Source organism: Urocitellus parryii, chromosome 3 (assembly GCF_045843805.1).
Source record: "Urocitellus parryii isolate mUroPar1 chromosome 3, mUroPar1.hap1, whole genome shotgun sequence".
Taxonomy (NCBI): Eukaryota; Metazoa; Chordata; class Mammalia; order Rodentia; family Sciuridae; genus Urocitellus; species Urocitellus parryii.
The window spans coordinates 58,812,562-58,825,244 of NC_135533.1; the positions used below are offsets into that span (position 1 = coordinate 58,812,562).

Consider the following 12,683-nt stretch of genomic DNA (forward strand, 5'->3'; position numbering starts at 1 on the left):
TTAGCAAGGAGAATTTGCAAACATGGAATCTGCAAATAAAGAAGATAGTAATCCACCTGCCATTATACACAAAATGCTTCTGTATCCTTGGAATTGATAAATCCACGGGTTTATTAAGTCATTTAGTCACAGATAATTAATCTGTCAACCATATGATTATATTAACTCTGTGTGGGGGGGGGGGTGGAGAGGGGAGGAGAGAGAGGGAGAGAAACTCAGGATTTAACCTAGGGGCACTCTACTTCTGAACTGCATTCCCAGCCCTGTTTATTTTTGCTTTATTTTGAGAAAGGATCTAAGTTGCCAAGGCTGACCTTGAACTTGATATCCATTTGCCTCGGGCTTCCCAGTTGCTGGGTTTACAGGTGTGCACCACTGCACTGGGTAAATAAACCATTAATGTTTACCATAAACATATTTTAATATCCAGTGTTTTATCACGTCAAAAATATTGCCTTGCCATCAGACAAGTCATGCTGTAGCAGAATCAGAGAAACTAACACTTGAGTCCTTAATTTCCATGTTTATAAAGGAAGAGACAGTGTATCCAGCTGTATCCACCTACAAGATTGCTTTGAGGATTAAATGTGATAATGCATGTGAAAGCACTTTGTAAATATTTTTCCACTAGGTTTCATACCTTGTTATTAATGAGATAAGTGATAAATGACAAGCTTCCTTACCTGTACCCAAATATAGCTATCCACTGCTTTTAGAACCTTCACATTGTTAACAGGGTGGATTTCAACCAGCAAAGTTAAGCACTTTGATCCTACAGAGGAAAGAAGGCTTTTAGAAGTAAACATTAGAATATCATATTATCTTTTCCAAAGCAAGTAGGGAGAGGAATTCCTGGTAAATCCTATTACACCACACAAAGCAATTTTCCCATCATCATAAAGTTCCTTGAGGTGACATAAACTGTAATTCCATCCCATTTCCACTCTCCAGGGATAATGTGTGACTCCAGGACCCCCAAAGAGCAATCACTGTGCCAAAGGACCTGCCTTCTACATTCTTGACACTGTAAGGAGGCTGCATTGTATTATGAGGACCAAAGGATGCTCAAAAAAATGCAAATGTCAAAAGGAAGTTTTTGAGCGTCCCTGTAAACAGCAGCAGACACCAGGGGGAAAGCATCACATCTGAAATACAAGTGATTTTTTAAATAGAAGATGATGTCATTTTGAACCCTCACCAGCAATGGATGCCAGTGCCTCACAAACTGGATTCCAATGGCCTATTCTCTCCACAAATTATTGTGATTCTAAGATTTGCAATACAGGTACATCTGGGTTTTGAAAATGTAACTGTGTTTCCTATTGCATTAAGCCGTTCCTTAAAGAAAAGGAATCTAAGTTCACTTTTACCCTTTGTCACCCAAAGTAGGTTTCAGGGGTTGCTTAGTACCTAGCATTTGTAAGGCTCTGGGTTTGATCCCCAGCATGGACGGGATGGTGGGGAGGGGGCTCCAAAACAGATAGAGAAAACATCACAAGGCAATATGCTCGAAGCGAGGAACAAGCTCCCACCCATTCCTCAGCCATTTCTAACATAGCTTCACAGGTCCCCTAGTTTCTAAGTCTAAATAAACACATCTCAGTGTCACTCCAATTCTGCAGCACAATGGCAAACATTGTGTATGAAAGTATAAAGATATTTCTGCTGCACAAACACGTTTATGGCTGACAGCACCTATCAGTAGGACAGGCTGGTTTCCCTCAGGAACAGTGATAATGGCCCACTTAGGGCCTCAGTGTCACATCTGAGCAAATGTCATAAAACACAATGATTAGGAGGAAGTCCGTGGGCACAGGCTGGAAGGGGTTTACCACAGATATCCAAATATAGGTCAGAGATCCCCCTCCCCCGCTACTAACCCTCAGAAAACAAAGTGTTGCCTTGTAATGAGTGCTTAAGTCTCTAATAAAGATCAGGTGCTCTCACAAGGACTTTATTTTGAATAATGTACAATCTGGGAACAGTACAATAGCCTGAAAATCAATACCAATTTTCAATATTTAAGAAAGTAACATGACAGCACTGATTTTAAAAAAAGGTAAAGAATGTGAAACAACTTCTGGGATATGGCTTAACAATGAAGGATGGACCCGTTCTATTAACATGTCTCTTAAAGACCACTTGAAAAACCAAGAAAGCAATGAGTTATCTAACTGTAGACTAAAAACCAAATGTTTGGGCAGGGGATGGTGGTACATGCCTGTAATCCCAGTGGCTCAGGAGGCTGAGGCAGGAGGATCACCAGTTCAAAGCCAGCCTCAGCAAAAGCAAAGTACTAAGCAACTCAGTGAGACCCTGTCTCTAAATAAAATACAAAATAGGGCTGGGGATGGGGCTCAGTGGTTGAGTGTCCCCAAGTTCAATCCTTGATAACCCCCAAAAAAATGTTAAATGAAAAATACTTATAGCTCAGGATAAAAATCCTAGTGACAGGTTTGTACACCAATTCAACAGGGTTGTATTCCACATAATCGGGACAGAGGCAAGGGTGAGCAGGCTTAGAAATCTGCTGGATGATTTAAAAAATGGCTCTAGGAATAATAAAGAAATTGATGTCAAAGCATTTCACAAAAAGAACAAACAGAATAAAAATGTTCTGTGAAAGGGGAAAGTGGGGTGGAGGAAAATTTCCCTATCAATATTTTAACTGTGTAACTAAATTATTAAATAGGATAAACGACATTTAACTATTTTATCTCTTGCCATAAAAGTTAATATATTCCAACTTGTGGGAAAAATTGGGGTGGGGGGACTGAACAAACTTTCTCACTGGAAAAATAATCAACTCATATTTGGCCTTTTTAGTATGAATTTATACTCAAATAAGATAATCAGCTAAATTTTCTTATCTTCAAAATAGGATGATCTTCAAGAAAAGAAGTATTTCTAATTTCCTCCTTCTTTAGTGAAGCCCAGACATTCAGTTATAAACTGCTATAATTTTAAGAGCAAACCTTTGCAAACAGGAATTTCCCTCAGTAGCATACCATGTGCTTTCACAGTGAAGCAGGAAGCATTCTGGATTAGAATTCTGGAGACATCATTCCTAATCTTGGCTCTGCCACTAACGTAATATACTTTTCAACACATCACCAAGTTTTTCTAGGCCATAATACCTTGTTATTAAAATAAAAGACTACAGAAACAGATTATTTCTATAATCACTCTCAGTCATAAAAATCCTACAATTCCATGAAGTGCTAAACTTGTATTAAGAATGTAGAAAAATCAAGTGGGGCATAGAGACGCACACCTGTAATCCCAGCAGCTTGGGAGGCTGAGGCAGAAGGACCGTGAGTTCAAAGCCAGCCTCAGCAAAAGCAAGGTGCTAAGCAACTCAGTGAGACCCTGTCTCTAAATAAAATACAAAATAGGGCTGGGGATGAGGCTCAGTGGTCAAGTGTTCCCTGAAACCACCCCACCCCCACAAAAAAATTGTAAAAAAAAAATCAAAATATCAGTGGAGCCTGGGAGGATATCACCAAAGGGGAACTTGCAGCCAGGCAGGATATGGATGTCCCAGGAAGAGACACAGCAAGATTAAAGTACAGGGACAGGCATGACATGGGAGGGAAGAAGGTGGCGGAAGAACCTGGTCTGATGCAAGAGATGGTATATCTCAAGAGTTGGTGACAAGGTTGGGAGAGTTGGAGGAGCTCTGGTTAGTGCGGCTCCTGAACTGAACCACACTCTGAAGCTCTTCACTGGCCCTAACACTGAATGGATCTCCAGGAGTCAGTGGCAATGGGGCCCCAACACATGTGGTCACCCCAGTTGCTGCTTGCCAGCAGCACTGTGGCAAATGCAACTCCACAGGGGACAGTGTAGAGGACAGCCTGGACCTGGTTTCCCAGGAAAAGCCATTTTCTAAATAAAACATTAATTCTGTGTGGTCACAGCCAAGGAGAGAAGCACTGTTGATAAAAACTGCATTGTAAAACATGTGGATCAAAGAACTCTGAAAAAAATGTTAGTTTGTCTCTTTTGCAATGAAAAAAAAAAATCTCATTTTAAGTGACTGTTAAGTAACACCTTGTAGCAAACTCTGCGTGTGTGTGTGTGTGTGTGTGTGTGTGTGTGTGTGTATGTTTTTTTAATCAAATGGCTTACAAGATCATTTATGGAAAGCTCTTTCCAAAATATCCATCCAAAGGATAAAACATTATAACAGACTCTAAAATGCTTTTTGGTTACATCATTTCTGAAATCTTAACAAAATGAAACTTTCCTATGATGAACACTGATGACTTATATCTCCACCCCCAAACTCTCAGCTGAGCTTCTGACTTGTTCAAATTCCTGCCTCACTTCTCTACTAAAATGTCTGTGAGGCATGTCGAACTGAGTGTGCTTGGGGGACACCTCAGAATTACTCATTCTAGGGATGGAAACAGGGAACAATTAGCCCCATTTGGTTCATTGATCCTGAGTTGCCCTACTGTGCATCACTTCCAATCATACTTCCTGGCTGTACAAGAATAGGGAATAAAGAGATTTTTCCAAAGGCCTCAGGCAGAAAGTAAGAAGTAGGCAGAGCAACTAAGGTAAGGCACTGTCAAATTACACCTGGACAGAGCTGGTTCTCACCCCAGTGGCCAGCATAAAAGGTAAGCTAATTAAAGCTATGAGGTACCCAATGCAATAACTAACAATATTCATTCTAATGTTTTTAAAGATACAAGCAGATAATCTTACTATAGGTGCAAGTTTAAAAGACTGAGCAAGCATATCTGCATATAATTTACTATTTTATCAAATAAAATTTTAAATTTGATCTGAAAGTACATTTTATAGCATAGATAGTCACTAAAGATTATTGTTCTGTACAACAATTGTGCATAGATGAATGTCAAGTAAAAAATACAGTTGCAGCTGGGTTTAACAGAATAAAGTATGTCGAAGGCTAAAAGGAATGAGGCACAACAAGAACTGGGAGACACAGGAAGCAAATCCAAGGTTGTGTATAGATGCCCAGTCTCACCATCTCAAGAAACCCAAGCAGTGAGGCCTTTCCTTTCTCAGACAAAGGGGTTTATTAGCCCAGGAGATCGAGGCCAGATCCTGTTTTTTTTTTTTTCCATACCCTTGTTTTAGGGGTCAGGATACCAATGTTCTAGATCACATTTTGCTTAAGTTAGTTCAGTTCCATCTTCTCCAAAGTGAGCTTTGCACCTAATTTTAAGAGGAGCAGAGAGTTCTGGGGAACTATCAAAAGGAGGTACAGAAGCAGGTTCTCAGTGTATCAGGGAAAGGGGAGGCAAGGGCAATGAATACAACGAGATGTCAGGGAAAGCTCCTGCCCACCAACACCTGCCATAAGCTATTATGCTGAGCATTCCAAGTAGGACCCGTCCAGACTCAACTCTGGTCTCCTTGCCTCTCAAAGCTGCTCTGGGCGGGGAACATGTGTCATGAGAAACCCAGGATTCTTCATAGACCTCCTATGGAAAAACAGGTATAAAAGGTTTTTCCATCAGATGCTGAGTGGGAACTAAGCTAACAAAGAAGAAATTTAAATGCCAAATAAATAGACCAGATGGAAAGCACCTGGGATCAGAGCAGTATGGGACTGATACGTGATCCACTAAACCAAAGGTTGAATGGTGGTAGTCCACACGCTTGCTCCTGCCCACAGGTGGTGGTTATTGCCTAAGCAGGATTTTTTTAAAAAACTTGAACCAACTTTTACATACATATATATATATATTACATAAAGGTCCAGACTTCTCTTAAATTGAAAAGCTGACCCTGCTGGACTTACAGCCCCACATGACAATGAAAAGTTAAAGCTGAGTAGTGGCTTCCCCTGTAAAGTCTCCCATGGGGGATCCACACCACACCACATCTCTATAGCTCTTGAACTCCCTCCCACCCCCTATAAAAGAGAAGAAATATTTTCCAGTTTCTATGTTAAAATGGAAACAAGACACTATTTTTCTTATTTACTTACCATAGACATTTGCATTGTATCCCCAGCACGATGCCTAGTATCTCACCCACAGAAATTACTCAATACTGTTGAGTTATGGACAGATGGATGACACAAAATGTTAGATTAAAAAGGTGAGGGTTACATGACTGATAAAGTACTAAGTGGGCCTTGGCAAATGAGAATTTTTTTTTATTATTGTGTATTGGTAGGCTTTTCACAATGTGCTAGGTAACAGTCATTACCCAATCAGGAATTTTTAAAATGGTATTTGGGACTTCCCCAAACTTTTTTTTTTTTTTCTGACAGCTTCTGGCCATAGGATTCTAGTGTCATATCAGCCTCAGTCTTCAGGTGATAAATATCACCTTAATACTTTTGCTATTTACTGTTTGATTATTTTTTGGACCTTCATGCTTACTTGAAAAATTAAATAAGTCTTAAAATCTTGATCACGCTTAAATCATCACTGCCTTTTTATTCTAAGACAAAGCTTTTTCTAAAGATGCTTGGCAAGACAAAGCTTTTTCTAAAGATGCTTAGCATTTGACTTAGTTCAATAAATCATCTACCATATATCAAGAAAAGCATAGTTTCATTACCTGGTTGTAGCTCATTCCTTCTACCTTCTTCAGTAGATTGAACTAAACTTGCAGCTAATGGAAAAAGGAAAAAAAATTCATTAGCAATTGATACATGTAGTATCTTATTAAAGTTTACCATTTTATACCTGAAGTAGTAAACAAGTGTTTAAAGGCTTTGTTATGGAACATTAAGGTAGAATGCAAAGGATTCTTTTTTGTAGGTCTACTCTGCAGATTCTTAATTTCCCAAGAACATTTCTTTCCCAGACCTATTGTTGTAGAATAATCAAATATCCTAAAATCCAATACTTTAAAATTTTTAAAAGATGTAGTTAGTTCCTGATATGTAGCAAAAAGAAAGATTGACTTACCAAGTAAAGTTTTCTCCCTGTTGACAGAGCAACTGACAACTTGCAAGTCTTTCTCAAAGGTATACAGATGCTATTAAAACAAAAGTTTTCCTTTTTAATTTGAAGTTTTATATCAAATAATGGTACAAAAAAATCCCACTGGGCTTTGTATCAAGAATTATGGTGAAATATTTCACTAAAGAATACTCAATGAACTAGTTTATCCATGCTGAGATATTTTGCATTATTTTAAAGACAAGTTTGCTACTTTAGGCCATATTTGGCACTGAAACTTAGCCATGAGATAACCAAACACAGTGGGTAAGCACCCAGACTTTGGAGCCAAACTAGTCCCATTTTCAAATTGTAATTGTCACTTGGAAGCTGTGTGACTTTGGACCAATTATTCAATCTATCCCCCCATCAACAACATAGGAATCACAGTACCTATCTCATATGATTGTTAGGAGGATCAAGAGAAAGAACAAATGAAGTCTTTAGTATAATGTGTGCCACACATAATAAGTACTCAAGTGTTGATATGATAATTATTGAATAAAGTTTTAATCAAATTCACAACTGACCATGATATCGTTAGTTAAGTCTCGGGACTGGCACAAGTGTATCTCATATTTAGAGAATTAGCAAATAAGTTGTCTATAATCTTTTTTCTTATTGCTGTTTGAATTGTTCAAAATATCAGAAGAAACCATTTCCTGAAATATTAAAGGAAATGAAAACAGTCACACAGAAGGAGGGTGTGATGTGCAGATTGAGGAACTGGAGACAACTGCAGTTCATTAAGCAAACTCCTTTCAAGTTTACCCAGAAGATAAGGGAACAATGAAGAGTCTCAGACCTCAGGAGAGAACAGGCTGAGGGAAGTAGTGAATGGCAGAAGTAGTTAGAAGGTAATTATTACTTGCAGGCTGAACACACTAGACTGAGTGGCCAAAAGTTGTGAAAAATACTGGGGAAGTCGGGAAACAGGATGAACTGACTGAATACAAAAGCACTGAATTCCTGGAATACGTTTTAGTTTTCTTTAACTCTTGCTCCAAGGGATTCTAATGTATAAGAAAAGAAGGATCATGTAGATATTTAGCTTTTAATGTTTTATTCTTTTTAAATTTTTTTAAATTTTTTAATTTTAATTTTTTTTTGAGAGAGAGAGAGAGAGAAAGAGAATGAATTTTAATATTTATTTATTTTTTTAGTTTTCGGTGGACACAACATCTTTGTTTGTATGTGGTGCTGAGGATCAAACTCCCGCCACACTCGTGCCTGGCGAGTGCGCTACCGCTTGAGCCACATCCCCAGCCCAATATTTTATTCTTTTAACTATAAAACAACACATGAACACAGTCTCAGTATTTAAAAGATGAAAACACTATAAAGTCAGTCAAATCTTCCATTTAGTAGTCAATCCCAACTCCCATTCAAAAGGGAGCATATTTATAATTTGCTCTGTAGACTTCCAGATCTTTTAAAATAATTTTAATGTAGTATGCCCTCACAGTTCATAGTTTTAAGTTTTTTAAAACATAAATGGAAGGTATTATCCTTACAACTTGCTTTTTTCGTGTAACAATATATTTTGGAGAGACTCCTGTGACAGTATACATTTATAGACTTCTTAACCCTTTAATGGTCATATTGCTGTCCCAAGAACTTACTGATGGCCCCTTAGTTTACTGCCAGTTTTAAGGTATAATGAACCAATGTAGTTATATGTATATCTTTGTAAGCACATAACAAGTATTTCTGTAGAATCATACCTCAAAGTAGAATTTGTAGGTCAATATGAATGCAAGTATTGAATTCTTCCATTATGAGCATCAAAAACTCTTCCCTAACCTAGCTTATGCAAAAAGGCAACTACATAGTGGCTCATGGAATTGAATAATGTAAGGCATATGGCTTCAGCATTAGCTAGATCTAAAGCTGGAAATACCCAGTCTTTCTGTTATCTGGGTTCAATACAATTTTAGCCTCCATGCCATGACATTCCATGTTCTATTCCTCAGAGTCACAGTAGTCCCAACCTCATTCACCCATCACCATACCCAATGGAAGGGTCCATATCCAAATTCCCAAAGTCTATTATACGTTATAGTCAACCAGCTTATGTCATATTCACTCCTGTATGCACTAAAAGGGTAGACCTGCCTAAAACAGAGTGGAAGTAGAAGGTACAGAGGGTGAGGAAGAAAAGGTTTGGGAATCTGCCTACATAAGCACAACTTATTGTTTTCCCTTTGGCATGGCAAAGGGAGAGATCATTCAATCAAAACTTGAGAGATCAAGACCAAGGTAGAGTAGACACACTTTCCCCTATTTTTCCCACTGTAGGAATAAAAATGCTGGACATTATATCCAGAAGAAACCTAAGACCAAAAAGTAGAAAAAAGAAAGCTCAGTAGTAGAGCACTTGCCTAACACTGCAAAAGGAGAAGGAGGAAAAGGAAGGCTGCCACAAATACTCTAGGGACCTCAGGTCCCAAAGAATAAGAGCTGCCAGTTTTTGCATCTCATATCCTAAACAGGAAATTAAAGAAAAGAACACAACAGAACTGCTGACAAGAGCAGACAGAAACACACACCCATTATCTCCAGCCAAAGAAATCAGAAAGGGGGAACCTTGCCTGGCAGAAAAGTTCTAGACTATACCAAATACCGTGGGGGAAATGCAATCCTGCTCCTACTTCTACCAGCAAAGGCTGAGTGGGGAGACCAAATTCCCACCTTTACCCAGCTATAACAAGGCACCACTCTCACTCCTGCCATATTTCTATCAGAAAAGATCAAATGGGAAATAAAGACTTGGACTGGGTATATAGCTCAGATGGTAGAGTGCTTGCCTGTCTTTCATGCACAAGGGGAGGAGGAGGAGGAGGAGGAGGAGGAGGAGGAGGAGGAGGAGGGGGAGGAGGGGGAGGAGGGGGAGGAGGGGGAGGAGGGGGAGGAGGGGGAGGAGGGGGAGGAGGGGGAGGGGGGAGGGGGGAGGGGGAGGAGGGGGAGGAGGGGGGGAGGAGGAGGAGGGGGGGAGGGGGGGAGGGGGAGGAGGGGGAGGAGGGGGGGAGGGGGAGGAGGGGGGGAGGGGGGGAGGGGGAGGAGGGGGAGGAGGGGGAGGAGGGGGAGGGGGGGAGGGGGAGGAGGGGGAGGAGGGGGAGGAGGGGGAGGGGGGGAGGGGGAGGAGGGGGAGGAGGGGGAGGAGGGGGGGAGGAGGAGGAGGGGGGGAGGGGGGAGGGGGAGGAGGGGGAGGAGGGGGGGAGGGGGAGGAGGGGGGGAGGGGGGGAGGGGGAGGAGGGGGAGGAGGGGGAGGAGGGGGAGGAGGGGGGGAGGGGGAGGAGGGGGGAGGGGGGGAGGGGGAGGAGGGGGAGGAGGGGGAGGAGGGGGAGGAGGGGGAGGAGGGGGAGGAGGAGGAGGAGGAGGAGGAGGAGGAGGAGATGATGATGATAAAGACTTTTATCCGCACCTGATAGAAGTGAGCTTCCAAGACCTTCATGACCAAGAGTGTCATGTGGGAATTCTGTACTTCTTCCCAGACCCAGCACTAAGAAAGTGCACTTTCCCCTTCTTCATTGAGTGGTGTCAGAAATGGCTGAATGTGACAATGAGGCCTCCACCTACCTACCTATCACTCCCTGATCTCCTGCTGCGATATCAGTAGAGGCCTAGAAGGCAGCCTGAAATCCTGCCTCTGTCTAGAAACACCTCTCAACTGGGTGTCAAAGGAGGCCACGTGAGGAATCTGGACTCCCACCCCTACCTAGCCGCAGTGAGGTTGTAACCCTCATTCTCCAAAGAGAACACCTTCAGAGGAGATACAGAAAATTTCAGTAATATCTGGATTCTCATACATAATACTTAAAATAGCTGAGACACAATGGAAAACCATGCACCATGCCAAGAACAAGGAAGTTTTTTTTCTCATTCAATTTGAAAATAAGAATAAGCATCAAGATGACGGAGGTACTGGAATTCTCTAACAAAAATTTTAAAGCAGACATCATTAAAATGCCATAAGATCTCAGTAGATACGTATAACATACTAGCAGAGAGGACAGGAGAATCGGTGAACTTAAAAAATATAACAACATAAATCACCTAATTTGAACAACAGACAGAACTATGGAAAAAAGGAACAGAACCTCAGATCTGTGAGACTAAAAAGACTAAAAACAAACAAATTTTAAAAAAGGCCTAACAATCATGCAATCAGAGTCCATAAAAGAAAAAAAGGTGGGAATTTTTAAAGTATTTGAAGAAATAATGACTGGTCATACTATAGTGATAAAGCCACATCAATATTTATAGCAGCTCAATTCACATAGCTAAGCTATGGATCCAACCTAGGTGTCCTTCAATAAATGAATGGATAGAAAAAATGTATGCATACGCAATGGATTATTACTCAGCCATAAAAAAGAATGACTTTGCTGGTAAATGGATGAATATGGAGACTATCATGCTAAGTGAAATAAGCCAATCCCAAAAAACCAAAGGCTAAACATTCTGATATGTAGATGCTAACACATACTTAGTGGGGGAGGGAAGAACAGAAGTTCATTGGATTAGACAAAGGGGAATGAAGGGAGGTGGGGGGATGGGAATAGGAAAGACATAGAAATTATCAGATATAACTTTCTTATGTTCATATATGAATACACCACCAGTGAAACTCCACATCATATACAACCAAAAGAATGGGATCCCAATTAAAACAAGTTATACTCTATGTATGTATATGTATATATGTCAAAATACACTGTCATTATCTAAACAAACAAATAAAAATTAAAAGAAAGAAAAAGAAATAATGGCTGGTGACTGAAAACATCCCCAGTTGAGCAAAAGACAGCTGATTCAAGAAGCAAATCCCAAACAGGAACAATCCAAAAAAATACAGAGACATGCAAATCAATCTTCAGAAAATAAAAGGGCAAAGAAAAATATTTTTGAAGCAATTAGAAAACAAAAATGACAACTTGAGTATAAGAGAAAATCAATTTGAAAGTCAACAGATTTCTCAAGTGAAACTATGGAGGGCAGAAGGAAATGACACATTTTTCAAGAACTGAAGGAAAAGAATTGTCATGCTGTATTCTATTATTGGAAAAATTATCCTTTAGGAATCAAAACAGACATTCTGAGATGAAGGAAAATTGCGAGAATCTGTCATTGCTATACCCACCCTATGATAATTGCTAAACAAGTTCTTAAAAGAGAAAGGAAATTATTTTTTAAAGGAATCCTAGAACACTGGGAAAGCAGAATGAGAAGTGCAAAAATATGGGTAAAACATAATTGACTTTCCTTCTCTTGTGTTTTCTAAATTATGGTTGACAATAATGGCAAAAAGTGTATCATCTGATGTAGATCTTTAAAAATGTAGAAAAGGAATGAAGACAACTTTAAATGCAGGACACTGAATGAAATTAATAGGAAATAAGGTAAAATGTCACATTTCATTCAAACTGGTAAAAAGTCAACAGCTGCAGATCTTCATGGTATTGAACAGTTCTGTATCTTGATTGCAGTGGCAATTTCAGGAATCTACACATACATCTACACATAAAATAACATAAAACTAGCTGGGCGCAGTGGTTCACACCTGTAATCCCAGCAGCTCAGGAGGCTGAGTCAGAAGGACTGTGGGTTGAAAGCCAGCCTCAGCAACTTAGTGAGGCACTAAGCAACTCAGTAAGACCCCGTCTCTAGATAAAATACAAAATAGGGTTGGGGATGTGGCTCAGTGGTTGAGTGCCCCTGAGTTCCATTCCCAGTAACACCCCC

At 40.1% G+C, this 12,683-nt stretch overlaps 1 protein-coding gene across 1 annotated transcript in view; it reads right to left on the bottom strand.

Annotated features, from left to right (window-relative positions):
* Positions 1 to 12,683, bottom strand: part of Gsap (gamma-secretase activating protein) — a 97,237-nt gene that overhangs the window by 64,570 nt on the left and 19,984 nt on the right. Inside the window, exons 4-6 of the mRNA XM_026384945.2 lie at positions 6,906 to 6,975; positions 6,553 to 6,606; positions 684 to 772 (exon numbers count right to left, since the gene is read on the bottom strand). Coding sequence (XP_026240730.2) covers positions 684 to 772; positions 6,553 to 6,606; positions 6,906 to 6,975 — 213 coding nt within the window. The remainder of the gene's footprint in view (positions 1 to 683; positions 773 to 6,552; positions 6,607 to 6,905; positions 6,976 to 12,683) is intronic.